Here is a 25878-nt window from a genome sequence, read left to right as displayed (position 1 = left end):
ATCTTCCAATGTGTAATAATAAATGGGGGCCTTACATCCTGACTATGTCACACGCCGTTTTCATTCATCGGAACCTCAGCGTTCAATGAACATTTTCTTCTATTTTTACACACTTGCTTACACATAATCCAGCAATCTGCTAATGGCCATGGAAAATGCCAGCACAGAACGAATTGTTTGCTGCAACCAGCAGATCGAGGGATGGAGATGTTACTTTTTTTCGAACAAACACACTATTTGTCCTTTTGATGTTGATTAAAATTTGCTCTTCATATCACAGAGAGGGCTGATGAAGAGCAAGTAGATCAAGAGTGGGCTTTAAGGGGTCAGAGAGGTTTTAACAGGGTTTCTGCTGGAAGCCACAAATGTAGTTTCCTGCGTTCTTAATGTTAAGTTTTCAAATTAAAAGCAGATTAACTGGAACATAAGGCAAGTTTTGACAAGTTCTTAAATGAGTCACTATAACACGATTTAACAATAACTTGCTTCACGTTCCAATTCATTTGTTCTTCATTTGTAAAAGGTAAATATACTGTTCCTGTTACAACATTCAAATGATATTTTCTGATACCTGCAGGAAACCTCTTACAATGTCATGTTCCCTACATATTGGAGAACTGCTGTTTTGGACATTAATGGCTGATTTTGGGTTGTGTGGGAGGGACTTCTGTGTATTTTTTGTAGTCCAGTTGCGAGGCTTTGAGAAAGGCTGCAGCTTACCCACAACAAGCGCTGCATAAAATGCATGGATATTTCTATAATACAGTTGGTGACGCACAGGGTGGGTGTGATTAGCATGCCGTCACAAGTGCTCTTTAGGGTCCCGTTGGATCTCACCGTCAATCTTGTCAGTCCCCTCAAGCCGCGGCCACTCAGCTGGCAGGCTGCACGCTGCGTCGCCATCTTGTCACCGGGGGGAGTGGCGCAGGTTTGGCCCTTCGTCAACCCGCGGCTGTTTATCACAGTCTGGTTGGCTGATTTCAAGAAAGAGCAGGAAGAAGAAGCAGGAGAAGGAGGAGGGGCTGCTCAACTGCGACAAGGCCTGTGAGTCATTGCTGGAGGCTTTAACTCCTCACCTGCCCTGCCATAAAAAAAAAAAAAAAAAAAAGGAAATGTCATTTTGATTAAAGATCAAACAACTCTCACGAAAAAGAAGGATCTTCTAAAATCGAATAACATTGATCCACGCATTTGTGGATTATCTATCTATCTATCTATCTATCTATCTATCTATCTATCTATCTATCTATCTATCTATCTATCTATCTATCTATCTATCTATCTATCTATCTATCTATCTATCTGTCTGTCTGTCTGTCTGTCTGTCTATCTATCTATCTATCTATCTATCTATACAGCTATTTATACAGCTATCTATACAGCTATCTATACATCTATCTATACACCCATCCATCCATCCATTTTATCACCATATGCTTGCATCCTGAATCCTAATAGGTGTTCAATAGCTCTCACTGCAACAGACAACGTTGAGAGCTATTTTTAATGCTGAAAGCTTTTTTTGCAAGCCATGCCATAAAAATGTGAATCATTTATACGGACTTTTTTTTTTTTTTTTCAAAGTGGGTGGATCTTATGTGCGTGCGTTATGCGATGACGCAGTGGTCAGGTGTCTGCTCATATATGTGGGAGGAGCTGTCCGAGTGCTGCACACACAACACAACACGACACAAAGCTGCAAGAGGACATGCCCATCACCTCCACTGTTGTCTGAGGTTTTTTTCAAAGGTAAGGGGCTAATTTCCACGATTATTTCCACTATAAAATTCAAACAAACAAAATACACGTTGCATTAAATGAACAAGACTTTTTAATCATTTTATGTGGATTGCTGCAATTAAAATCTCGCACCGTTTGAATGGAATTCGCGTGTTTTTTTTTTCTTGTTTTTTGTGCGGTTGTTGATGCTTGTGCAATTAGATCTCGACGCTTCCTCTCACAACGCGAGGAATGAGTCATTCAGGCGAAATCGATGGATGGATAGAAATGAACACTTCCTGTGCAAATTGATGGATTCATACATTCATCGTCATCAGTATTTTTAACCATTGTGGGAAGAGATTATTTTATTCTATTGCGAGGACGACGATGAAAAAAAATCAAGCAAATTCATAAGTGTTTACCCTGACCACCTTTCAATAGCACAAGTGGTCTGATGAAGATAGAGAATATCATAAATAGCTCTGAATGTTTGCTCTCTTATTGTAATTGGATCTGATAGAATACAGTACATGTAAAATCAAGACCTGACTAATTTAGAAGGATTTAGCAGTCACACAAAGGAAAAAAAATCACAAATAGAAGTGTTTTTTATTAACAAAAGCTAGAAATGAGGAATTTGCACACAAAAAATCCACTAGAAAAGTGACATTTCATTTAAGAGCAAAAGCTTTGAGCACACACAAAAAATGAAACCAAAAGAATAGTAGCATACAATGTTTATAATTTAGATTAGACCAGCAGTTCTCAAATGGGGGTACGTGAAGGTACCTCAGAGGGAACGTAAAATTTTGACTGTTTCTCTGCAGGTATCAGCAAATTTAATTGAATGTGTTTTAAAGCTATTACAGAAAAAGCTCATTGTTTCTTTTCAATTTAAGAGCAAATGAATGGGAACATGAACAAACATGCCAAATTTGTGACTCCTTTGAAAAACGTTGAGTTATATATGGATGCATTTTGTAAATTGTGATTTGCCAGCATACGAGCCAGAGATAAAACTTAAAGCTTAGTACTCTTTTTTTGTTTCCTCATCCCCAAATAATGCGAAAAAATTATTACATACATCGTTGAAAAAAAAGGTCAAGTACCACGGATGGAAAGATATCCATCATCTCTGTTTTTGTGCTTCCAGGTGATCAATTGCCTCTAATATGCTGCATTTCCACCACAAGATGCCCGCGGGGGCAGGTGTGGTCCTGCTGGCCATCCTCATCCACGGATGCGCCTTACAGGCTGCGTCTCTCCCCCGCCACTACCGTCTCCGAGGCGGCGACGGTGACGAGGGGCAGCCGGCCGGTTCCGACCTGCTCAAAGCTTTGGAGTATATTGAGAATCTGAAGCAGCGTAACGGGGGTCGCCCCGGAGTCAGCCCGTCTGACTACGATGAAGTTGAGAAGTTCAGGGTGTTGCTTCAGCTTGCCTCCCAGCAACAGCAGCAGCAGCAGCAGCAGCAGGCAGAGGAGGAGGATGAGGCTCAAGCAGAGCGCCAGGACGTCACTGCGGAACAGCTGATGAGATCCCTGCTCAAGTCCCTTCAGGATCAGGCCAAGCTCAACCCGGGGTCAATGCCCCACAGTGACCGCCGCCTACACAGACACCGCGCCAAAGGTCCCGAAACCGCGCAGAGCTCACCGGCCGATTTCGCCAATTACCCGAGACCCCACAAGAAGTACCCGTTGATGTTCGAGGATGAGGAAAACGCCGACGCCTCCAAGCGGGCTACGGAGGATCTGGACCAGAAGTACACACCCCAGAGTCTGGCCAACCTTCGTTCCATCTTTGAGGAGCTAGAGAAGATGCCCATTGGACAGAAGAGAGATATATTTGGGGATGAAGACGAGGAGGGCGATGAGGACGGAGGCCCCGGAGAGGAGTGGGTCCCTGTGGAGGAACGAGAGGAGACTGAGGAGATGGTGAACGGGAGCCACGAGGAAGCGGACCGAGCCCTTGGGGATCAGGAGGAGGAAGACGAGGAGGAAGTGCAGCGACGCTCGGGTCAGGACCAGGAGGACGCAGACGATGACACCAAGCTGGTCGATTATTACCTACTTAAAGTTCTGGAGATGACCGATCAGACGCAGAAGAGGGACCAGACCGGGGATCAACGAAAAAGACTCATCCGCCCCTCAATCGTGGATCCGCGTACGGTGAAGGAGCTTCTGCAGCTGTCTTTGAAGCTCCACGTCCCGCCGCAGGACCTCATCGACATGCTGCTCACCGAGGAGCTGCGAAAGCTCCACCGCAACCCGCCGCCCGCTTCGACCCGCTACACGATCGGACAAACCCCAAAGGTCCGTTACTTCAGCCGTAGACTGCCGCTGAAGAGCAAGGCCGCCGCACCCGAGGACATGGACCGAGAGGACTTTTTGGACATCATCGGAGTTGAGACCATCAGTAATGAGTATCCAGTGATGCCCAGACCCGTCAAGACGTCTCCGGATAGAATGCCGACGGGGTCCAACCCAGATCTAAACGCGGGATCGGTGAAAATCCCGCCTCCGGCCGGACGTAGGGAGAATCTGTTCTTATCCGAGCTCAACAAAATGCCCTTTCGGCGTCAGGCCGCCGCTGACGACAACCCCGACGATGGTGACGTAGAGGATGAAGTGACCACATATCTGGCGGCCAAGATCCTGACCGAGTACCCGCCCAACGGCATCGCCAAGCGGGACACGGCGGCTCAGACCAAGGGCCGCTTCCCCTACGAGCTCTACGAGAGGGCTGTGAAGGATTACTTGAGCCAAGCGGACTCCGGGAGCAGACCGGTGGCCAAGCGGGAGGCCCAAGAGGAAAAGCCTACCGAGGTGCAGAGCAAGGAGGAAGAGGAGGGGATAAAGGCCAAGACCTCCGCCCCGGCCCCGGGTGCCGCCTCGGGGGGAGAAGGAGGAGAGGGGCAGCGTGACAAAGCTGTGGCTGGAATGTAAACACCTTGATTCAAGTATTTAAACTTTCTCTGTATGGTGGATGTGATCTAGTTTACAAATTTTATTGTACAAATCATAGCTGATATCACCCTAAAAACAAAAGAAAATACTAATATATATATATATATATATATATATATATATATATATATATATATATATATATACACACACACATATACATAGTCCCTATTTGCTGCAAGGTCATTATAGAAATATAGTGACACCATAGGAGGGGAGACCAACAGTGTAAAATCCCGTGATTGACTGACAAAAAAAAAAAAAAAAAAATCCCAAATTGAGGAGGGCATTATCAGGGGGGCTGAATAAGAAACTATTTTTGTTCACGTTGTTTAGACCAGTGGTTCTCAAATGGGGGTACACATAACCCCTGGGGGGACATTAAGGCACTTCGGGGTGTATGTGCGATTTTAACAGTGTTTCTGGTGGTCAAATTCCATTTATTTATTTTTTCTTTTTTTTAAAATGCTGTGACGGTCCATTTTCTCTTCATTTAAAGGGAAAATCAACTAACACGAAAAAATGTTATAAATTGTGTATTAGTCACTTCTTTGCAAAACGTTGGATCCCTTTATTTTTTGAAGTTTACGCACTGTCATCTGTGATGCAATTTTTTTGGCACCATCTTTTTTCTGCAATTGCCTTCAGAAATATCCCTAGAATTACATGTTATTGAAAAAGGTTGAGAACCACTGGTTTAGACATTTATCAATACCCAACTTGGGGGTTCTTAAAAAAAAAAAAATTGAATCACGGGCATTTTACAATATGCTTCATGTACTATAATCAAAAGTGCATTTAAAGCATTATTATTATTTAGTTTATTTTTTTAGGGGGGTATTATACGCAAGTTATTCACGAGATTTTACGGTATTATTCAAAACAGGGTTTACAACTTCTATTACTTCTAAATTCTTAACAAGTATAAACATCAAATAAGAGTGTATAACTAAGTTTTGTGACATTGTTAAAGGTTTACATGGATTGTGTTTGTTCTTTGGATCAAAATGAAAAGGAATTGGTCTGGAATTGAAATGTGAATATCGCTGTAAATGATGACAGCCCCACTTCTTTACTAACATTTGAGAATATAATCTTGGTTATTTTGAATTTGGTCTGACTGGAATGAGTGTTGCCGTGGCAACGCATATATTCAGGGTTCGTGAAGTTGTTGTTCTGATTATTGATCGTCTAAATATCAGCCTGCCTTCCAATCGCTTTCATACTGCAAAGCTCTGTATTCTGCCGTCGGCCTACCAGTGCTTGTGCTCTCTATGCTCATTTTTAAACCATTTTGTACATGCTCAATAATGTGTGATGAAGCACAGATGAATAAAGCATCAGCGGTATTGTTTTTCTTCTTGCTGAGTTGTGTTGCTTTTTAAAAAGAAAACATGAGGCATTATCAAAACATACATTTAATTAGAAGATCCAAATTATTTTAAAAAAAATGTCATTTTCACATGCTCACAAGTGACAGCTCTCAGAATAAAGGTGGCACATTCAATTTCAGATTAGACATTCAAATGTGAATCAACATTTCATCCGGGGATGTGCTTTTTGCTATTTTGACAATTCATTAGTCAAATAACAGACTTGCATATAAATTATCACAAGGTTAAATTCCAATATATTAATAAAGCTCCACACACCTGTAAAATATTTTCACCTCCTTTCACTTTGGAACGGGTGCAAGACAAAAAAAAATGTATATTTACTTGTAAATGAAGCCTTCTGTCTTCTGGAGGAAGTTTAGCAGGATCAAAAAGAATCCACTTTGAGTTTAACGGTCGTATTTGCATATTGAGGCCCTGAGCTTACTTTGTCCCTTTTCCTGTGTCAAAATGCCGGCTTGCTCATATATTCCTCCATTGTCTAGAAAAGAAGAAGGGAGAAGAGCACACGAGAGGATAAATCACCTTTCAAGAGTCTGGTGTGATAAGATGAATATTGAGAGGCACACGTTTACACGTCACCTGGAATTAAGGTGCTGAGAACACCCACACACACACAGTCACTAGCACAAGCAGAACATCTAACCTGTCTGTCCATATTCAAGGTCCAAACAGCTCCACCTCATACCAATCATTGTTGCCATCCTGAAGCGATAATGATCACAATCAATGGGAGCCGACGACCGCCGCATCGAATTCCAAAATCAGGTGTTAGTCCAGCCATGACTGAGAAGCGCGGAAGAACACACCCAAGGAAACAACTTGACCACACGCGCGCGCCAGCCTGGGGGGGAGCGGGAAGCGTCTCTAAATCTACGCCAGCCCGCCCCCGTCCACGCAAAAAAAAAAAAAAAAAAAAAACGGTCTCCCGCTCGAGAATAACAGAGACAGAGAGAGCGAAGCACACTCACACATGCAGAAGGCTGGGAAAACACACACACACACACACACACGGATGCTACATACGACAGCAAAGATCCAGAAGCCCATTAGCAATGGGACGCACCGGAGGCCTCAGCAGCACCGCTGTTAATTAAACTGGACCATTACACTAACTACTGGAGATGTTCACATTCACACAACTACACTGAAACAAGCTCAATGCAAAACCTAGAAGGAAAAGTATTGCTCAGTGAAATAAACATAAACACAAAAAGTTGGGGCATTTGTGTTGGCTTGGTTACTTTTCGGCTGGAACAATGCTTATAGTTAGTTAGACCAGAATTCCTTAACAAATACATAAATAAATAACTTAATTACAGCTTCTTTTTGGCTATTTCTCGGTGAGCAGAGAGAGGAACGTGGGAAGTTATGCAAGCTGCAAACAGATGCTATTTTGTTCTGTTTATTAATGAAAACTGTCGTCACATTTTTTATTGTAACCCAAATATTTAAAAAAAAAATGCTCAGGCTTGTAATACCATCAGAATCTATTCTTAGCTTATGCCCAATGCTTTGTCTGATTGGAATTGCACTTCAACCAAAACAGAACACACTAATAGTTTCGAAAACGGGATGATCAGTTTGGATTAAATTAGAGTTTCTATGTTGGGAAAAAAAGGCTTTTTGTAGTTTCCTGCACATTGCCTGCACAAAATTTGCCCAAAAAACATATTGAAATTAAAATGTAAGGGCATAATTTCATTTTGTGCTTCTCCTGGTGTGTGAGTCTTGACCACCCAAGGGCAGAGTTATAGATAAATACATCACAGGGGATAAAGAATAAAAAACTGATTAAACTGATACTTAAGTACATGAATTTCCAGAGTATTAAATCAATACCTAAGTATTAAATCAATACCTAAGTATCTGGGACTGAATGTCTGGACTCTTAAAAAAAAAAAGAAAAAAAAAAGTGAAAACATATCCCTGAGATTGAATGAGTTCAACTGGTTGAATGATTGCGTTATTCAAGAGTAATAAATACTTTCACAATTGAATATAAAATAACATGAAATTAAAACAAATACATATTATTAATAACCCAAATTATTTCACGGACCCCCTGCAGTACGGCCACGAACCCCACTTTGAGAACCAAAGCACTATAACGCTGTGACAACCGATGCCTTTAGTTTGCCTGGGGCATTTTCAACCACGTAAATTGGGAGTCATTTCAAAAGAAATGTAACTGTTTTATAAGGAAGACATTATCTACCAAACACAAATACCCAAACATTTTATCTCATGTTTATAAAGAAACAAACTTCTACCATTTGGAGAGAGGCCTGAAGACAAAAGCTGGGCATACACCGTGCAAAATCAAAGCAGTTTGTTGGTAAAGTCGTGTGTGCCGAGCTTTATCGAAACTAGCCCGCACCACATTCAACATATGTTATTCTTGTAAGCTGCAACTGTGTGTGATTGGTGTCGCCTTCACCTCGTGCGCGTGCAATCTGTGGCAATGTTTACATGGACGGCAATGCTCCATTTGTGGGCACTTTCAGGAAATAAACTCAATTAAATGATGCTCTGTTTGAAAAAAAAAAAAAAAATCCAAGTCTCCATCTAGTGAAAATAAGGACATCCGGTGTTAGCGATCAGGTTACTGCTGTCCATGTAAATGCCTCTATAAATGTGTGTTTTAGTGGTGGGACTAAATAGAGTCATATACAGTAATATACTGCAATACTGACACGAATGCAGTGCTTCTCAATATTATTGTGCAAAGCCCAAGTATACCTAAAACAGTATCCTTTTTAAATTTAACAAAAGAAAAAAGTAATAAAAATACATTTTCAACAACTGTCAACTATTGTTTTCACAGCATTATACAGGTTACAGTAGGCGTGCCCAAGTCTGGTCCTCGAGAGCCTTTATCCAGCTTGTTTTCCAAATAACCCACATCCGGTGCACTTGATTCAAGTAACCAGCTAAAAAGCATGCTTTGCAAAAGTCTAATCATCATGATTACTCAGGTGTATTGGATGAGGGTTACATGGAAAACAGGCTGGACAGGGGCTCTTGAGGACCGGACATGGGCACCCCTGGTTACAGACTTGTCTTAAACTGAAAAGTGCATCAAAGGTGCCAGAAATAATAATAAAAAAATGAAGCCAAACCTAAATTTGAATGCAATTACATTTCACATGGCAAAAAGAAGGCTATTTCCCTGAAGTTACATACACCCCCTCCCACCCAGTTTGAGAAGGACTGCACTAATGCAAATGTGGTTCAGAATAGTGGTATGGATTTAAGTTCTTTCCAGTTACTTGACATAGCGAGTGTATAAAGTGTGAAATTAAACTAGGCTCATTAAAAATCCTGGTGTTTCATTTGGCTGGTGTTATTAATGCCGTGGCGTGTTTCAAACAGATGTTCCACGGTCATGCCAGTTGCGAGCCACTTGCTGCTGTGTTGTTTTTGCGCGCCTGAGCAAATCTCACCTCCTGCAACATGTCTGAGGCTTCGATGGAGCGGTTGACAATCTGCTTAGAGGTTTCCTGGATTTCCCCTCCCATGAGGAATTCGTCCAAGATAAAATAGGCCTTCTCAAAATTAAAGATTATGTCGAGCTCGCACACCTGGGAGAGGACACCAGGGATTATTTCAGATAACACAAGACACTGTGGTAATGCAACCCTGCCATGAGATTTTGCGCCATCTTGTGGCTATTTAGACAATTACAAAAGAGAATACAGTACCATGAATAAATCTGATGTTTTAGAGTAATGCACAATTTGTTAAAAAAAAATGCTAAGCGATGATATTAAAACTACTTAACCAAAAACACGCAGGAAGTGACTTTACACCAAATACAATAAACTAAAATAGGAAAACTTGTTTTAACATCCTTGATCCTTGAATCATTTTCAAATCATTGAAAAAAATTAAAACTGGTGTGTTTTTGCATTAAAATAGATGAGAATGTTTTTTTTTTTGTGAATTCGTGGCAATGAGCATCAAGGGATTCGATCCAAATCTGGGGTTGACTTGTGTCACACAAGAGATTATTATTCACGTTCTTTTTTTTTGTTAATAGTACTGTGTAGCCAGCCAGTTGAATATGAAATGAAGAATAAAACGAGAAAATACATTGCCAAAGTATCGGTCCAGCAGTTCAACGTAGCGATGAATAACCTCCAAAGCAAGCAGCTCATTCTCCTGGTTCTCAACAGCCAAGCAGAAATACAAACTAGCATATCTAAAAGCGGGAAAAATGGGAGAGAATAAGTCAGTGTGGCAGTTCTCAAATGAGGGTACGGATAAGTGTTTTCTAATAAAGAGCAAATTAAATGGAAAATGAACTGGTACACCTTCATTTTGTTAAGTTGTACATGGATGCACACTGTCATTGGTGATGCAGTTTTCTGGCAAACCAGCCAAAATCAAAAATCAAATCTGGAGTTTTTGAACACAATACACGTAGAGACACCACTACAAACGTTGTACTAATGTTTAATAAATCAGACACAGAATGGCATAGAACAATTTTCTTGTTTTGTTTTCCATCAGAAATTGCTTTGCGCTGGTTAGGGGGAACTTGACTTTTTTTTTCTTTTTAATCTATGCTTATTGCTCTATTATATGTTCATGGTGTATATCCATGAGAAGATTTTAAAAAAAGTGCACCATTCTCCTGTAAAGAAAGAATGCATGACCCCACCCACCTTTTGTAAATAATCTTCAGGTCTTTCCAGTGCAGGAAGTTACAGGTACGCGGTTGCCGTGCCAACACAGCTGTGGTCATGTCCCTGATGATCTTCTTCTTCTCCCGCTCAGACAAGGACGTGTACCATTTCTGCAGGCGCAACTTGCCCTGGCGGCTGAAGAGAAGCAGGAAGCGCATCTGAACACACAGAGGGAATGGGGGTGTGAGTTCCGAGGTACAAACGAAGGTCTGGAACCAATAGACGTGTTTTTCTTCTCTACCTGAAGACATGGTTAGCTAATACAGTGTGTGTTCTACTAGTTTCATGGCTAATTACTGAATAACTAGACTGTCAATACAAATGCCACATTGGAATGATGGCAACACCTCAACAACAGTCTTTGCATAATTTGTAAATATTTTTTTTCATGCCATAATTGACTTTCTTTAGTTACAATGACAGTAAAAAAATGACACTTTATGTGGTGTCTACAGAGTAATTAGGTGTATTTGGGGCTCATAGGTTGTGGTCTATTTACAATAAAAATAAATAAAATAAAAACAGATACGCTATTATAAACTAAGGCTGAGTGATATGGCCAAAAAAATAAAATGTTGATTTTAGTCAGTCATTTTCAGCAATTACGGTTTTAATCCATTTTAACCAACAAACATTTTATAAATGATCAATTTCACAATTTAGCATATTTTAGAATGACAAAATAATTTAGTTTATTTCCCAGCCCTATTATGCACCAGTCTAAGATGGGAGCATGAAATAGTATTTTCTTTCAACCGAATCCACAATGTATCTAATGCATTTAAATATGAGTAATTTTCGTATTTAAAAAAATCATTTTGAACGTAGAATTTGCCAGTGTGTAAAGTGAAAGAAAGGTGACAAAACGACCAGTTTCACCTGAGAGGCAAATAAAGGCGGAAAACAATGCAAAGTGACCAAACCTGTTTTTCAGTTATACGGTTGGAGTCGATTTTTCTCCCTTTAAACTTTAACGCTATACGTTCTTTAAACATAACAAAAGTCCACTGAAAGTAAAAAACGTGACTTTAAAAAGAAAAAAAAAGAGCTAAGTGGCTCGAGCTGAAGTTGTTTGGCCGATTCTGACGGTAGCAACCTGTCAGCGACAACAGGTGCAAACAGGTGATGCAAGCTTTGAATCATTAATATTTACTTACCATTTTGCCAACCGGTTATTCAAGGCGTCCAAAGATGAAAATATTCAACCCTCACGCGGGGTCACGAATTTTTTATAAAACACATAACCTTGTCTCAGTCGTCCTGTCGTCCACGGTGGACCGCCACAATGAAAAAAAAAAAAAAAAGTTGCTAAGCTCTTCCCTACTTCCGTGTCCTGCCGGGCGGTGCCTACTCGGTAGCAGTCAACAAGCGCACACCTCGAGCACCTTGATTGGCTGATTGAAAGAGGGGTACGCTTGACTCCTTGAACTGGTAAGAAGAGAATCACGTGACATTTGGCGCGACTTGAGCCAGACCAGCAGTAAAAAAAAAACAGCTCATAGAAATAAACAACGTCTTGGACTTCGACCTGAACGTCAACGTCGCCGCCATGTTGTATGTGGCCCATTGATGTACTGCACCTAAGTCGGGTATGTACGACAATCAGACCAATGATTTTATGTAGACTTTCTTCTTCCTGGAATTTGCTGAAGTTGTGCGAAGTAAAAAATCACAAGCGCTTAACTTTACTGTTAGGTGTCTCACATCAAATATGGCGGCCTTGTGACGCACGATGGCTGCGGTCCAATGTCGTCAACGATTTTTTTTAAAGCCGACAGAGGGCGCAAACGTTCTACTTCCTCTCCCCTCCCCTCCATGTGACACTCATCTGTCACAGTGGTTATCCAAAGGAAGACACTTGCTTCAGGCTTCTGGAAAGTTAGCGTTTGGTGCCATGTCCCTGTATCGAAATGCTATCTGGTTTTTAAACGGAATGCACTATTATACAAGGTTAGTCAACGATTTTAATTTCTCTTTCTGATGCTAAACATTTGTATAGTATCACAGGTCTCTTGGGTGAGTTTTGTTCTTTAAAGCTCTTTGCGTGTGTTTCTTGAAGCTAAACGGGCTCATGCAGAGGAATTATGAAAGGCCCGATCACCAAATGGCACCACACAAACCATTCTTTGTGTGCCACCACAATCGTCCCATTGACAGATGATTTGTCTTGAGCTGCGTTTTCCAACATTTATTGGGCCGAGGCGCAAACTTTACCTGAAAGGAACTGAAATATTGACACGGATATGTATGTGTCTTTAACACTTTTCATTTCGTTTTTCAATTCTGTTCCTCTAGGAAGGGCTATGAAGAAGCGTCTCGAAACTTTGATCCCCAGGACCTGGATGTATCCGTCGTCGGAAGGTCTTTTATGGTCACCGGAGCCAATAGTGGAATAGGGAAAGCCACTGCCATGGCTATAGCCAAGAAAGGTTAACACCTAACAGATTTGTTCCCATTTATGTCAAAGTGAAATGACACCAGTGATGCTTGCAGGTGGGAGAGTGCACATGGTCTGCAGGAACAAAGAAAAAGCCGAAGAGGCCAAGGAGGCAATCATTCATGAATCTGGGAATACTGTAAGTTATCAAATGGAAGTAATAGCCATTTGTCCACACCTTTTGAATGCCTTATGAGATCTTCATATTCTAGGCCTAATACTAATTTCCATCCTCTATTTGCACTGTTAGCATACATATGTATTTTAAAGGGGCCGTATTATTGGAGTTTAACTTTTGGGGGGAATTTTGATCATTTCACAATGTTAATCTTTCACCCTATACACCCAACAAAGTCTTATTTCCTTTCATGAATATATTTATGGGCATTTCTTGCTTATTCTGCACTCTCAGGAATGGCCCCGCCCGAGCAGATATGTTTGACTTGCGAGAGGCCTGATGACGATAGCAAGCCCTCGTAGCGTCAGTGCAAGAGGAATTACACGCCACCTTTTAGTTATGTTTTGGTTTCTGACATAAGGAGGAGCCAAGTAAACAGCAACGCTTCATTTATTAGTTGTTGTTTTACAGTAGAAAAGCGGCTAAAATGTGTGTTTATAATAGCGGTAAATGGAATTTCACTTGCATAGCGCTTTTCTCCGTAAAACGCCTATTTTGTCTCCTTCGTTAATTCTACTGGGATATGCTCCGGTGTTCCGCGACCCTCGTGAGTTTAATGAGTCAAGATGATGCATGTATAAATGTTTGGTGGCCGGTCAGCATTGAATTACTTCATGAAGTGGGTAAGGCACAGTGAGATGCACAGCTTCAGTGAACAAGACGTTTCACTTCCTGGTTAGAAATATATGTACCATACAACTCATATTTATTAGGCAATTACATTGCCAATGTGTCAAATACAATATACTGGATATGCATATATTTCACTGTGGAACGTGGAAAAAAAAAGTACCTTGCTCTCTTCTAGATCTTGAGATAAAGACAAGATGACAAAGGAAGACTAGATTAATGCAAACATTCAGGATTTCAAGGGCTAGTGCGCTAGCACGAATCCTACTGGTTTTCACCAAAGCCTTCAAATAGGTTAAGAGCAGAAACCTCCAAACTACTGCCTGCAGGCCATTTGCTGCACGCCAACAACATTTATGTGGCCTTCGGAATATGCTAAAAGTACATTTTGATGTGGCCTACAATGCTATTCTGTGCGTATTAAAAAGTTTTGATGGAAGACATCCTTAGAAGTGTGGAAAAATAATCATAATTTTCCTGTCCTTTAACAGAAATCCTTGACATAGTATTTTTGGATACACATTATTTATTTATTTATTTATTTTACTGCTTTTTAAGATATGAAGTAAAAACAAATGCCACCTCATGGAAACATTTCTGGGTACGATATTGCATAGAACCTAAAGCTGGGCTCTAGGCTCCAATATTGGTATCAGACGTGAACAAAACATCCCCAGTTATCAGAATAGTTGTTTAAGCAGAACATTCTTGAAATAAAGAGGAGTTGGAGTTTTGGAATTGTTCAAAGTTGAAGCCACAGAATAGTAATCACTGTGTTCATTCCAGGAGGTGTACGTCCATATTGTGGACTTGTCAGAATCACGCAAAGTGTGGGAGTTTGCCGAGGCCTTCAAGAAACAGTATTCATCTTTACATGTCTTGGTATGTGCTGTCCAACAACAACAGATTTACATTCATCATCAATGCTTGATATTATGATAACCTGCAGATAAATAATGCTGGCTGCATGATACACAAGAGAGAGGTGAATGCTGAAGCCCTAGAGAAGAATTTTGCTATCAATACAATGGGTAAGAGTTACTTTAAGCCACTTTTTTTCCTTCCTTCAGGAGGTTTCGCCTCATGTCATGCAGGGGTGTAGCCAGAACATTTTTTATGGGGAAGCCAGGGTGTCACATGTGCACGGTCAGGATTTCATGGCATAAAATTAGTTGTTTTATATACATTTAGTTGTTTTACATACATTTAAATGTACATATGCAGTAGATAAAATAACGAACTATGCATTTAAATGGCAGAAAAATTACAGGTATCAAAAATTTCGCATAGGTGTGACGCGTGGCCAAAAGAGCGGCTCAGCGTGACAAGTGGTGGCCATGGCAACTCCTAGCCACCAAGTAGCGCCAGCTGTAAAATAAAATTTGTTCTTAACTCATTCAATCCCAAAGACATACTTTTACGTTTTTTTTAAGAGTCCAGATATTCAATCGCAGGTACTTTTTCATATCTTTTCAATTCGTTTTAAATGTTTGAGTATCTAAAATTGGCATGTACTGAATGACTTAAGTACTAAAGTTATCAATTACATTAGGAAAGACACAGGGCACAATACAGTATGTATAAGCAAACATCTGCCGTTTGTTTATCTCTTAGGGGTCTACCTTCTCACCGAAAGTCTCATACCACTTCTGCAAAAGAACCGGCATCCAAGGGTGGTATGACCCCACACGCCATCTCGCACAGTGTCACTTTTGTGCACTCTTACCCGTGCCTATCGTGTAAGGCGCTAAGCACACTATGCCACTGTTTAGATCACTGTGTCGTCAGGGGGGATGCTTGTCCAGAAGCTTCAAACTGATGACTTGCAGTCAGAGAAAGGACACTTTGATGGTCTCATGGTGTACGCCCAGAACAAGGTGGGTGGGGAGGCAATCCAGGGAATATCAGGATTCTCCTATTTGAAGAGAAAATAAATTGCAGTTCTTTTCAGAGACAACAGGTGGTGCTGACGCAACAGTGGGCCAGAGAGTACCCCGACGTTCACTTCTCTGTGATGCACCCTGGTTGGGTAGATACACCAGGTAGAGTTAAAAACATCAAGCGCTGCCATATACAGTATCAGTCGAAAGTTTGCAAACACTTTCAAATTCAGGAGAAATTCTGGGAAAAGTCGTAAAGAATCATCATAAAGGGAGCTGAGACAATAAAATACCAACATGTGTAATAGGGTTACCTGGGGAAAACGGTGCCTGCTTGGAACAATCTAAAGTCTTTAGGTTTGAATAACATTTTTAACTTTAGTACATTATTCATTATTTGCTGCAGAACGTAGATGGCTACATTGTTTTTACTTATCTAAAGTTTTGATTGGTTGGTTTTCACCCCATTTTTGATGCATTAAATTTTTTATGGCACAATTTATTTTTTTTTCGAACACATATTGATGTTATATGCAAATATGAGGTATTTGATGTGGTTGTCGCTAATAACAAAGGGCCCGTTTTAAGTACTAAGCAAGTTATTTAATTAGATAAATAATATAAATATAAATAATAGGAGCCACTATACAACAATTTGGCAATACTTTGCTTCATGATTTGTAAAGAATAGTTTTCTTTACATTTGAATACTGCAGTAGATTAATCAATATTGACCCATTCCCGATTTGCAGCCGTGTCCACGTCAATGCCTCAGTTCCGTAGTTTGATGGGGCAGAGGCTTCGCACTCCAGAACAAGGAGCCGACACCGTGGTATGGTTGGCCTTATCCAAAGCTGCTGGCGAAACCCGCAGCGGGCAGTTCTTTCAAGGTAAGGAACTATTTGTTTTTTTTTTTCCACATCTGGCGACACACAATGATGGTCGGTATTGCAGATCGGAAGGCCGCCTCAACTCACCTGCCTCTGGCTTGGACTCACAGTTCCAAAGTGGATGTTCTGACTTTCGTCTCTCAGCTGGAGATGCTGGCCAAAACTGTGCAGTCAAAGCCGTTAGCGGGGCCGAGTGATCCATTAGGGCCCAGCGCTTCTCAACTAGTACAATGATGATTATAACGAAATAAAGCAAGTCATGGAGAATGACTCTTTCTGGTCTTATTTCTCAGGTACTAATAGGGCATATATGCTATAAGACGTACATGAATGTGGTGCAGAAATGTCCTAATGGAATAAAAAAATACAAGTATTTGTGACATTTTGAATTTTTCTTGCACAGCTGGTTTATTGAATATTCTCCTGAGACTCACCTATTTTGCCTCATACACGCTACCCTTTAAGGCCTAGTCATCATGCCTCTTGAATAATGTTTCATGTGTTTTACTGAGATCTAATTCATTTTTCTGTCTTGCTGAGACAATCTTGCTGGGGAAAAACAAGCACAAGCAAAATACAATTTCCACAATTTACCCACTTTGACAAAAAGGCTATACCTGCTGACAAGCGGTTGTCATGCAAATTAACATTTAGGTGTTCATTTCTATGTATTTATTATTTGTAAATACACCCACTCAGTTTAAAAAATGTGCACTTTCAGAACAGTTAGCAAAAAAATCCCTTATGGGCACCTAGCTGAGAAAAAAATATTTACAATGTAGAAATTCAATTATGACATATAAAATTAGCTTATATAAATTTTGAGCAATTATTCATTTTGTGTCAGTCTTCTTTTTAAAAATAAACTATTATACAGTATTGAAACAACAAAAATAATGTGCAGATTTACAGTTTGACAGGCTTGTCTCCGCTGGTTTGAGAAAAAAAGAAAGCTCCTTTGATTATGGGAAGACATTCTGAGGATGTGACACATTGTCCGTGCAGTTCTTTTTCTGTTTGAGTATGTTAATCCTTGCCCTTTTATAGCTCTATGCAATGTAAGTGTACATGTTGCGGTCCTCTGGAGTCCTTGCCAAATATTCCCTTTCGATAAGTCCCTCGATGCGCTTTTTGATGACCACGGGGCTGGGGAGGAAGCGTGCCTGCAGCTGTTGCGTCACCTGTGGACACCAAAGTCAAATTTGGCCAATTTGAGCTGCTGCCATCAGGAGAACAAAAACTCACCTCAGCAACCAAGACGTTGTGCTGGATCTTCTTCCTGGACTTCATGATGCGCACGATGGCCGCCTCAATCATAACCTTCCTGTCGTCATCCACTTTCTGCTGTGTCTCTTTCCTCTCCGGGTCCGACTCGCCTTGTTTGGCAGCCACTAGGAAACACACAAGTACAAAGTTAACAGCTGGCGGATCTACACTGAGGGAAAAAAATCATTGAAATGGAAAACGAGTGTTGTTTCAGGTATGGCTGTAGCTATCTAGTATTTTTGGTACTAAGATAGCATACAGAAATTACAAATCAAATAGAGTACTTTTTGCTTGTTGAAACAATCATAAACACTGAAGACAAAACATTTTTTCACTTAAATTATGAATGGTTTTTAAACTTAAATTTAAACACACTACTTAAATTTTGGACACATCTTTCCAAATATAGTTTGGTCAAAGAAAAAATTTGCCAGGTGAAATCGCACATTTGAGTCAAAATGTTTTTTTTTTAACATGCTGACAAACTCGAGTTTGAGGTATTGATGATGTTCGAGGGGCAATACTTAAAAGTTTGATAAATATCTGCAGTTCCCAGTTTGGGGCTTTTTTTACCAAAATAATTCTCCTAGGACTAGTTGTCACATCAAATCATTGATTGGGTCTCATTCCTTGCCCCCATCTGTTACTATTGAGTTAAAAAATAAAAATCCAAGACGGCTGTTCATTCTGCTGTAACATCTATGCCCCCCCTACAGACAAGTATAGCTGTGTGTGTGTTGTCTCCCAAAATGTTATTTTTTTTAAGCTTACTGAAATACAACCAGCAAAACTTAAAAAAAAAAAAAAAAAAAAACAACATTTGGACCCTTTATGTTTTCTTCCAAGCACAAAAGCTACATTTTAATGCTTTTCAATGCAGTGAAAGTGGATTTTTTTTTCATATTAGAAGTAAAAGCAACATATTTCTACTGTATTTTATTGACTCCTTTGTTGCTAAAAAAAAATGCCTAGAGATACCACTATAAATTTAGTTCAAAGTTCAACAAACCAGACACAAAGTTGCTTTGCACTGGTTAGAGGGGTACTTGGGTGTACTTTTTTTCTGTATGTCTGCAGGGCTGGCCCCGGGCCTTGTCTCGGAATGGCTACGATTTACACATGCTTCCCTGCAAAATTGAGGAGTGTGTGTTGTCATGCACACACCTGTCTGTATTTTGACTCGATGGACTTTGGCAGTAAACTGGTCATTGACTGTAAACAAATGTCCATTTTCAATCTCCTTAGACTTTGGCTCTTTGGTGAGAACTCTCTGCGTGGGTTTCCCGCAGGCCAAAGACTGCAAGGCTCGCACTAACTCCCATCTGGGAATATCCGTCTCATTATGGATCTCCTAAAAAAAAAAAAAAAAGCTTTGTAAATTTAACTTGAAAGTCTTGATGGAAGGCAACACATGAAGCTTTATTTGCAAGCAACCTCAAAAGTGTAGCATTCCCTGTGGTTAAAGAGCATGAGGATGGTCATCTGAAAGGTGGACACCTGCAGGATGGTCCTACGGATGTTTGGGCCGTTCAACTGGGCACCTCCCAAATTGGCCTCAGAACCATCATCCTGGACACAAGAGTTCAGCCGTTTACATAGGAACCTCCTACGGAAAGGTTCTCAGACATTCTGAAAAGTTGCATTGTTGACTCACTTTTTTCAAAGTGCCGTAGAATGTTGCATTGAGGTCTGCCCCGCCCATGTGATGTTGTAGCGTGAGCTGTCTACCGCTGTGTTTGGCCAGGTAAAACCTGTCAAAAAGAAGCCTCTAAAAAAACAAGGACTAACTAAAAACCGGTAACCGTGTCAGGTAAACAAATTTTACCTTCTGAACACCTCAAACGCGTGCTGAGGGGAAAGTGGGATAGTGCATCTGGGCGTCGCTGACTGCGTTGGCCAGTATCCGGTTGTGAGAACTCGAACAGTCAGGTCCACACCACACAGAGAAGCCTGAGACGCACATTTTATTTCAATAACTACCGGTGTACATGTATTTTTAGAAGTAAACTCATTTGAGCACAAATGGGTCAAGTGATAGTAAACATCTCTAAGTAGCTGAAGCTTAGAATAGTTTTGCCTAGAACTATTTTTTTACAGTTCATAGCAAAAATTACAAACAGCTTTTGCTGTAGTACAGGGGTCTCCTAACTTTTATTTAAGGGTTGCTTACGGGCATTAGGAAGAGTGGGAGGGCCATTAAAATTCATTTCTTTAATTTAGTAAACGCACTAAAACAATCAAGCAAGTGATTATTCAAAGGCTGCCATTATTGAATATATTTAGAATCAATTATTCTTTTAAATATTTTGATTTATCAAATAATATGATCAAATTGTATTTTTCCATTAATGTTCATTACAAAATGATTTGTTCCCAATAAGCTTACTTATAAACGATTATTTTTTAGTTAACCATTAGGTTGAAAAAACCTTTTTTTAAACCGAGGTGTGAAGACTTTTTCTAACACAGTATGAGGTTATAAAAAAACAACAAAAAAAATTTAAATAGCCAAAAGCAGTACACTATAAATCCACAATTCAGTCCAACATATTCCTTAGTCTTCATACATTTTTGTGATGAACAATATTATATGAAAAAATCTCTAAAATCCCATTAAAGGGTCTTCACATTTCTTGCCTATTGTGACTTGGCACCTCAGCAAAATGTTCGTCTTTGGGTCTTACCGACGTGACGTGCACATGACGCCTGAACTCATCCATGGTCGTGTTGGAGATGGTCATATCTCGAAACATGCCTTCCAGTTTTGAGGTGAACTGACAGCCACATTCGGTCTGTGGAGGGCAAAGACCCTGAACCCAAGGACTGGATGAGTGATGATAAGACAACCGACCTTGTCTTACTTTGAGCTTGGAGATCATGCTCTTCTCTAAATCGTCCGAGACGCTCTTGTTGCTCAGCAGTCTCCGGCCCAGGTGCTGCTTGTAGTACCTTTCAAAGACATCCTTCTCTTGCAGGAACCTGAACAACACCATGGTCTTGTCCAGAATCAACTCCACCTCCTGTTCTGTTAACTTAACAAAAAACGCAGAGAGAAAAATACTAAGTGTGTTTTCCAGATGAAGGATAAGTGATACTTGTATGGGCATACCCCTCGAACTCCTTTCTTAAGCTTATCGTCGATGAAGAGTGATAGGTACTCTGGTGAGCGGGAGTTGAGATTGAGGAAATATTCAAAGTCTCCTGCTATGGTTTGTTTGAATAGTTTGTCATTGTTGAAAGACTCATGGAGGAAATGATCGAACACCATCTTCAGGTTGAGCAGACCCTGTTGATGAGGCAACAAGCAATATTGAGGTCAGAGCTTATAAATGCCGAGTGGGATATTTCAACGGAGGCCGACATGCTTGTATTCGTACTCCGAAACTAAACCATCGATATCACTTCACCAGTCTGACATATACCTTCTGAGTAGTTAAAGTAAGACCAGTGTCAGGGAGGTGGAGGTATTTTCAGGTAAAAATGGATGACGTCACTTATGAACTCTGAGGTGGCAACAGATGGTCCCTCCCCCGAGTTTAAGCAGCAGGCTGTCTGCCAAGCATAGTTGCTCAAAATCCCACTACCGTGGTTATCCTCCAAGTAACATATGCTCGTCTCAAAGATTAAATGGCTCAATTATGATAGTCTGGAAAAATTCTACAGCTAATATATGCAAATGAGCAAGACCTCCGCGGATTGATTTATCGCTTGGCCTCGGTGGTTAGGATAATGGTGGGAAGCTTCTATTCACCCTCACTTGAAAAACAGAGGGCAAAATGAAGGAAGGCAGTTGTGCAATAATGTATCGCATCAGGTCAGAAAGGAAACATTTTACGCTACCAAGACTACACCAACACTTTTAGCGATTGAGATTGAGACAAGACCGATACTTTTCGAGGTCAAGACAAAGACAAGACCATGACTTTTGGAGGCTGAGACAATGACAAGACTGAAACATTTGAAGATCGAAAGACAAGAGCAAGATTTATGAAAGTAAAGACTATGACAGAAAGACAGGCGGAAATGGTCCGGACCGGTCTTGACCAAAAATCCTGAGACCGCCTTGTGTATGACCGAGACAAGACAGAGTAAAAACTCCTTCGACTCCAGGACGATACCCTGAAAAAGTGGTCTTGAGACCAAATTTGCGATCAAGAACGCCAAAATTACATCTTAACTCATTCATTGCCAATGACGATTAAAGATGTCAAAGATCCATTTTAAGTGGACGCCTGAAACTTAAGCCATCGCCAAGAAAAATGTTTTTTTTGATAGAAAACAAAACATTTTCATACTCATCTTCTACTTAGTCTGATGAGAAAATGTCATGAGTGCTTTGCTAACTATTTCCCAGTAGTTGAGAATGCGGCGTTTGCTTTTCCAACCAGTATACCTGGATATAGTCGACTGGGTTTTTGCACTCTCCTTCCTCTGACACAAGAGCCCTGCCCTGCTCTCTCAAGTACAAGCTCATACAATCGCACATTGTTTTGAGTCCATTGGGGACACGGCTGAACAGCTTGTACATGCACAAAAGGTCTGTGGGCAGAAGCAAGGAGAAAAAGAACAAGTAGAAAGAGTCTCTATGGGAAACCTCGCCAAGCTCACGCTACCTTCTGTGATGCGATTCTGGAGCATGTGGACCATGCCCGAGTTCTCCATCTCCACTATGGTTTTCATGTGCTTGGTGATCAGCTCCCGTTCCACCACCTTGACAATAGAATCCTCCGTCGACTTGTCCAGACAATGTTTGACGCGCTCGATTTCCTCGTTGATTCGAGCCTCGACCCTTTTGATGTAGATGCTGGTGCTGTTTTCTGTGAGAAACCTTTGGCTTTCCATCTAATTGGGCCAATATAGAAAATTACTTTATAGACACCAGGTACCCTCAAGAGTACGCGGGCACCCGGAAAGGACTCACCTGGTAGAATTCAGCAGACATTTCTAAGAACGGACGCTCAAAGTCTTCCTCGTACACGATCCTGCTGTCCAGGCCCAGAACCATCAGCATCTGGCAGGTGTTTCGGATGGATCCCCTGCAATTAAAATGTTACCAATAATAACACTACAACAATCATAAGGGAACATATTATGAAAAATTGAGGTTTTAGAGACGTGTACTGTTCCCTTGCTATAGCAGGATTCATCTTTCATTAACTTGTTTCACAGATTTTTGTTTCCTGCCTTTGCCAACCAAGTAGTTTCCAACCCGGTTTTGTGAAGTTGACGGTGGTTATTTTACCCCAATATTCCTCCATACCTGTCCACAACTTCGCCCCTCCTCTCTCGTTTGATCATGTCCAACAGCGTCTGCCATAGGTGCTCTCGAATGCAGCTGTAGTGGACCACTTGGTCTCTGAATATGATCACACTGAGGTTGTACACGTTCTCCACGCTGTTTTGCTGAACATAAACTCTGTCCTGGAATCACAGAGAACTGTGTGTGAACTGGATAATCTTAAACGAGCATGCAAATTACTTGAAGCACCCATTCTGTTCCAACTAATTGTAAAAAAAACAAAAAAAACGGAATTAATACACGAAAATGGTGCATTTACATGCATGGTGTCAATTTTGATTTCCAGTATGTTACTAAGCATGGTTACTTGCCATATGAAAAATCCCCATCATTATTTTCCATAATGCAATTATTGTGTGATCACGTCACACCAAGTACATCTGGGGAAAAAAAGGCAAACTACGACAAGATGGCTGGAAACAAATGTCGTGAAAAATGAAAGCATATAGAAACTGAATTTTTGACCCCCAGTTTCACCTTAACAAATGTGCAAAAAAATAAGAAAAATTAGACACTCTTGTCCTGAATTATTTTAGAACTACCAGACCAACAATTACACAGCAGACGACAAGTAATTAAAGTTATCCAACACAATGTGAGGAGGGCTCCTGTTCGACCCAAAACAAAACACTTTACACCTCAAGGTTGGCCAAGCTGTAAATCCAAAATGATAAATCTTTTTGCCTGAAAACATACTAATCAGATAAAAGCATAATAAAAACGCCACCACTGCGAGTGGTAGTTCTTAGTGATTTGGGAGAACCACATCACACAACAATAAAAAAAAAAAAAACATTGCAATATCCTGCCTTCTTACCATGTACATGAGGATGTCTCTGATCATGATGGTAGCAGTTTGATGGTCATTCCACTCTTGATTTAGGATTTGTAGAAATTTGTTATTGAGACATTTGAGGACATCTTGCCGTACCTTTAAGAGATAAACCATGTGAATCAGCATTGAAGTTATACACACAATCATGTGGGTCTCTCCCTTTACTTTGGTAATGAGATGCTCAGTGACGACATCCCTAAGGCCTGTGTAGAGCTTCTCCCCGTGCTTGTGGAGCACCATGGTGTAGGCATTTCTGTAGAGCTCTTCGAAACTCAAGCCACTGTTGTTCTTCCTCTGGATCTCCTGGATGGCGTTCTTTAGCTGGGTCCAGATGTCCTCCACATATTTCTCATCCATTGTCATCTATAATGCAGAGGCAGAAGCCATCGATTAGGCTAAATTGTTTTCAGCGCACGTGTCTTGCCTCCCCTAGAGGGTGCCACAGGACTAGATAATTTAAGAGAATATATTTTTAAACGCGCTAAGGCCATACAGTATTTTGAAACATGGATATATTATTTGTAGTAAATACGATGTTCAGACCAAATTGGATAATATCCTGAAGCACAGCCAGCTGGGAATCAGAGTTATAGAGTCTGTGCTCAGTAATTTTAGAAAGTCAACATTCATATTATTGTGAGAAAGCAAGTGCATCAAGTGTATTATCTACAGCAGTCGTGGGCAAACTATGATCCAGGGACCACAAGCGGCCCATTAAGTTTTTTTAATGCTGCCCACTGAACTTGAAATGATCAGTCATGAGTGATACTGTTAATATCCTGAAGAACAGCCTTAAATATCAGTGCTTCATGGTAGCTGTTAGTAATTAAAACTGTTTTGTTATTTTAATTTTCAGTTGTTGCAGTCATTTCAACAGATAACTTTGAACAACACTGTTGTAATGCTTTTGTTACTTTTCAAATGAAATTATAGCACATGTTTTCTACATATCTCGTTACTGTGTTATTTATTTATTGCTCTTATGAGACGGATTCTCAAAACATTCCATCCATCAGCTCCAGGACCAGGTCTTCTGCCAATTTTTAGAACCCTTTGTGGCCCTCGAGTCAGTAAAAAGTAAGTTTGTCCACCCCTGGTCTCAAGGGTTCGTTTTAACACATGCGCAAAAGTTTCCTCCTATGCAGTTTTTACTCCTTATTTTGGTGTTGCAGTAGCTTATGTTTTTGATTGCACTGCACTGCACTTGTATTTTAACGTGTGTGGATTTTTTTTCCATTGAATTCTTGCTGACACCAGGCCAAATTTATTGTCCAGTTTGTCTTGTCAGAGGCGACAACTCACTAATGTGGCTGGCATGGCGTCAGTCCTGTTTGTGGCAGCTTTTGCTTGTCACAGTGCCGATATTGTATTCTTGTTCACATGCCAGCGGGGGAACCTGCTTGCACTGTTTGTTTTTATAAACCGTCAGGGAGCTAGTTGTCACATACTTACTGGGAAGGCGCGTATCCTCAATTTGGCTTCCTTCTTGGGCTCGCCCTTAAGATTGGCCATGATTCTCATGGACAGGTGACGCTCGTAAATAATAAGAGACCGCATTCGATGCGTTTCGGGCCGAGCTTTGTATAAGGATGGGTGCCAACCGGATATTTTGTCTTTATTACAAAGGACATTATGACGTCACAAGCTAGCTTTGTCGCGTAATAACTACGTGGGGTGTCAAAAAAAAAAA

The 25878-nt window shown here is 40.7% G+C and overlaps 4 protein-coding genes across 8 annotated transcripts; 2 read left to right on the top strand and 2 right to left on the bottom strand.

Moving 5' to 3' along the window:
• The first annotated feature begins 1612 nt into the window (after window positions 1-1612).
• On the top strand, window positions 1613-6037 carry scg2b (secretogranin II b). The gene is made up of 2 exons (XM_088430542.1): window positions 1613-1749; window positions 2876-6037. The coding sequence occupies exon 2, from the start codon at window positions 2895-2897 to the stop codon at window positions 4665-4667; it is 1773 nt and encodes a 590-aa protein (XP_088286668.1). The 5' UTR covers window positions 1613-1749; window positions 2876-2894; the 3' UTR covers window positions 4668-6037.
• Window positions 6038-6088: 51 nt separating this feature from the next.
• On the bottom strand, window positions 6089-12173 carry ap1s3b (adaptor related protein complex 1 subunit sigma 3b). 2 transcript variants are annotated; one of them, XM_088430545.1, is made up of 6 exons: window positions 11931-12173; window positions 10753-10931; window positions 10178-10286; window positions 9529-9666; window positions 6729-6787; window positions 6089-6563 (listed from the first exon to the last, which is right to left on the bottom strand). In XM_088430545.1, exons 1-5 carry the CDS (start codon window positions 11931-11933, stop codon window positions 6743-6745), a joined length of 474 nt encoding a protein of 157 aa, XP_088286671.1. In that variant the 5' UTR covers window positions 11934-12173; the 3' UTR covers window positions 6089-6563; window positions 6729-6742. The 2 variants fall into 2 exon arrangements, with proteins under 2 accessions (XP_088286671.1, XP_088286672.1); XM_088430546.1 differs by lacking the exon at window positions 6729-6787.
• Window positions 12115-17058, top strand: dhrs12lb (dehydrogenase/reductase (SDR family) member 12-like b). Of its 2 annotated transcripts, none has more exons than XM_088430544.1 (10): window positions 12115-12362; window positions 13069-13202; window positions 13267-13349; window positions 14805-14900; window positions 14968-15049; window positions 15633-15694; window positions 15791-15895; window positions 15970-16060; window positions 16651-16788; window positions 16853-17058. In XM_088430544.1, exons 2-10 carry the CDS (start codon window positions 13142-13144, stop codon window positions 17020-17022), a joined length of 888 nt encoding a protein of 295 aa, XP_088286670.1. In that variant the 5' UTR covers window positions 12115-12362; window positions 13069-13141; the 3' UTR covers window positions 17023-17058. The 2 variants fall into 2 exon arrangements, with proteins under 2 accessions (XP_088286670.1, XP_088286669.1); XM_088430543.1 differs by lacking the exon at window positions 12115-12362 and adding an exon at window positions 12572-12723.
• Window positions 17059-17170: 112 nt separating this feature from the next.
• On the bottom strand, window positions 17171-25774 carry LOC148414744 (cullin-3-B-like). Of its 3 annotated transcripts, none has more exons than XM_088430539.1 (16): window positions 25641-25774; window positions 24354-24551; window positions 24171-24284; window positions 23315-23475; window positions 22976-23090; window positions 22668-22896; window positions 22448-22593; window positions 21164-21340; window positions 20916-21086; window positions 20739-20864; window positions 19880-20004; window positions 19709-19805; window positions 19489-19623; window positions 19219-19405; window positions 18034-18179; window positions 17171-17969 (listed from the first exon to the last, which is right to left on the bottom strand). In XM_088430539.1, exons 1-16 carry the CDS (start codon window positions 25743-25745, stop codon window positions 17838-17840), a joined length of 2364 nt encoding a protein of 787 aa, XP_088286665.1. In that variant the 5' UTR covers window positions 25746-25774; the 3' UTR covers window positions 17171-17837. The 3 variants fall into 3 exon arrangements, with proteins under 3 accessions (XP_088286665.1, XP_088286666.1, XP_088286667.1); XM_088430540.1 differs by having other exon boundaries at window positions 20739-20846; XM_088430541.1 differs by lacking the exon at window positions 25641-25774 and adding an exon at window positions 25491-25639.
• Between the last annotated feature and the right edge of the window lie 104 nt (window positions 25775-25878).

This window comes from Hippichthys cyanospilos, chromosome 12 (assembly GCF_059441005.1).
Source record: "Hippichthys cyanospilos isolate Australia breed blue-spotted pipefish chromosome 12, RoL_Hcya_1.0, whole genome shotgun sequence".
Taxonomy (NCBI): domain Eukaryota; kingdom Metazoa; phylum Chordata; class Actinopteri; order Syngnathiformes; family Syngnathidae; genus Hippichthys; species Hippichthys cyanospilos.
Note: the sequence above shows the minus strand (reverse complement) of the source record. Positions and strands in the feature narration are given on the sequence as shown.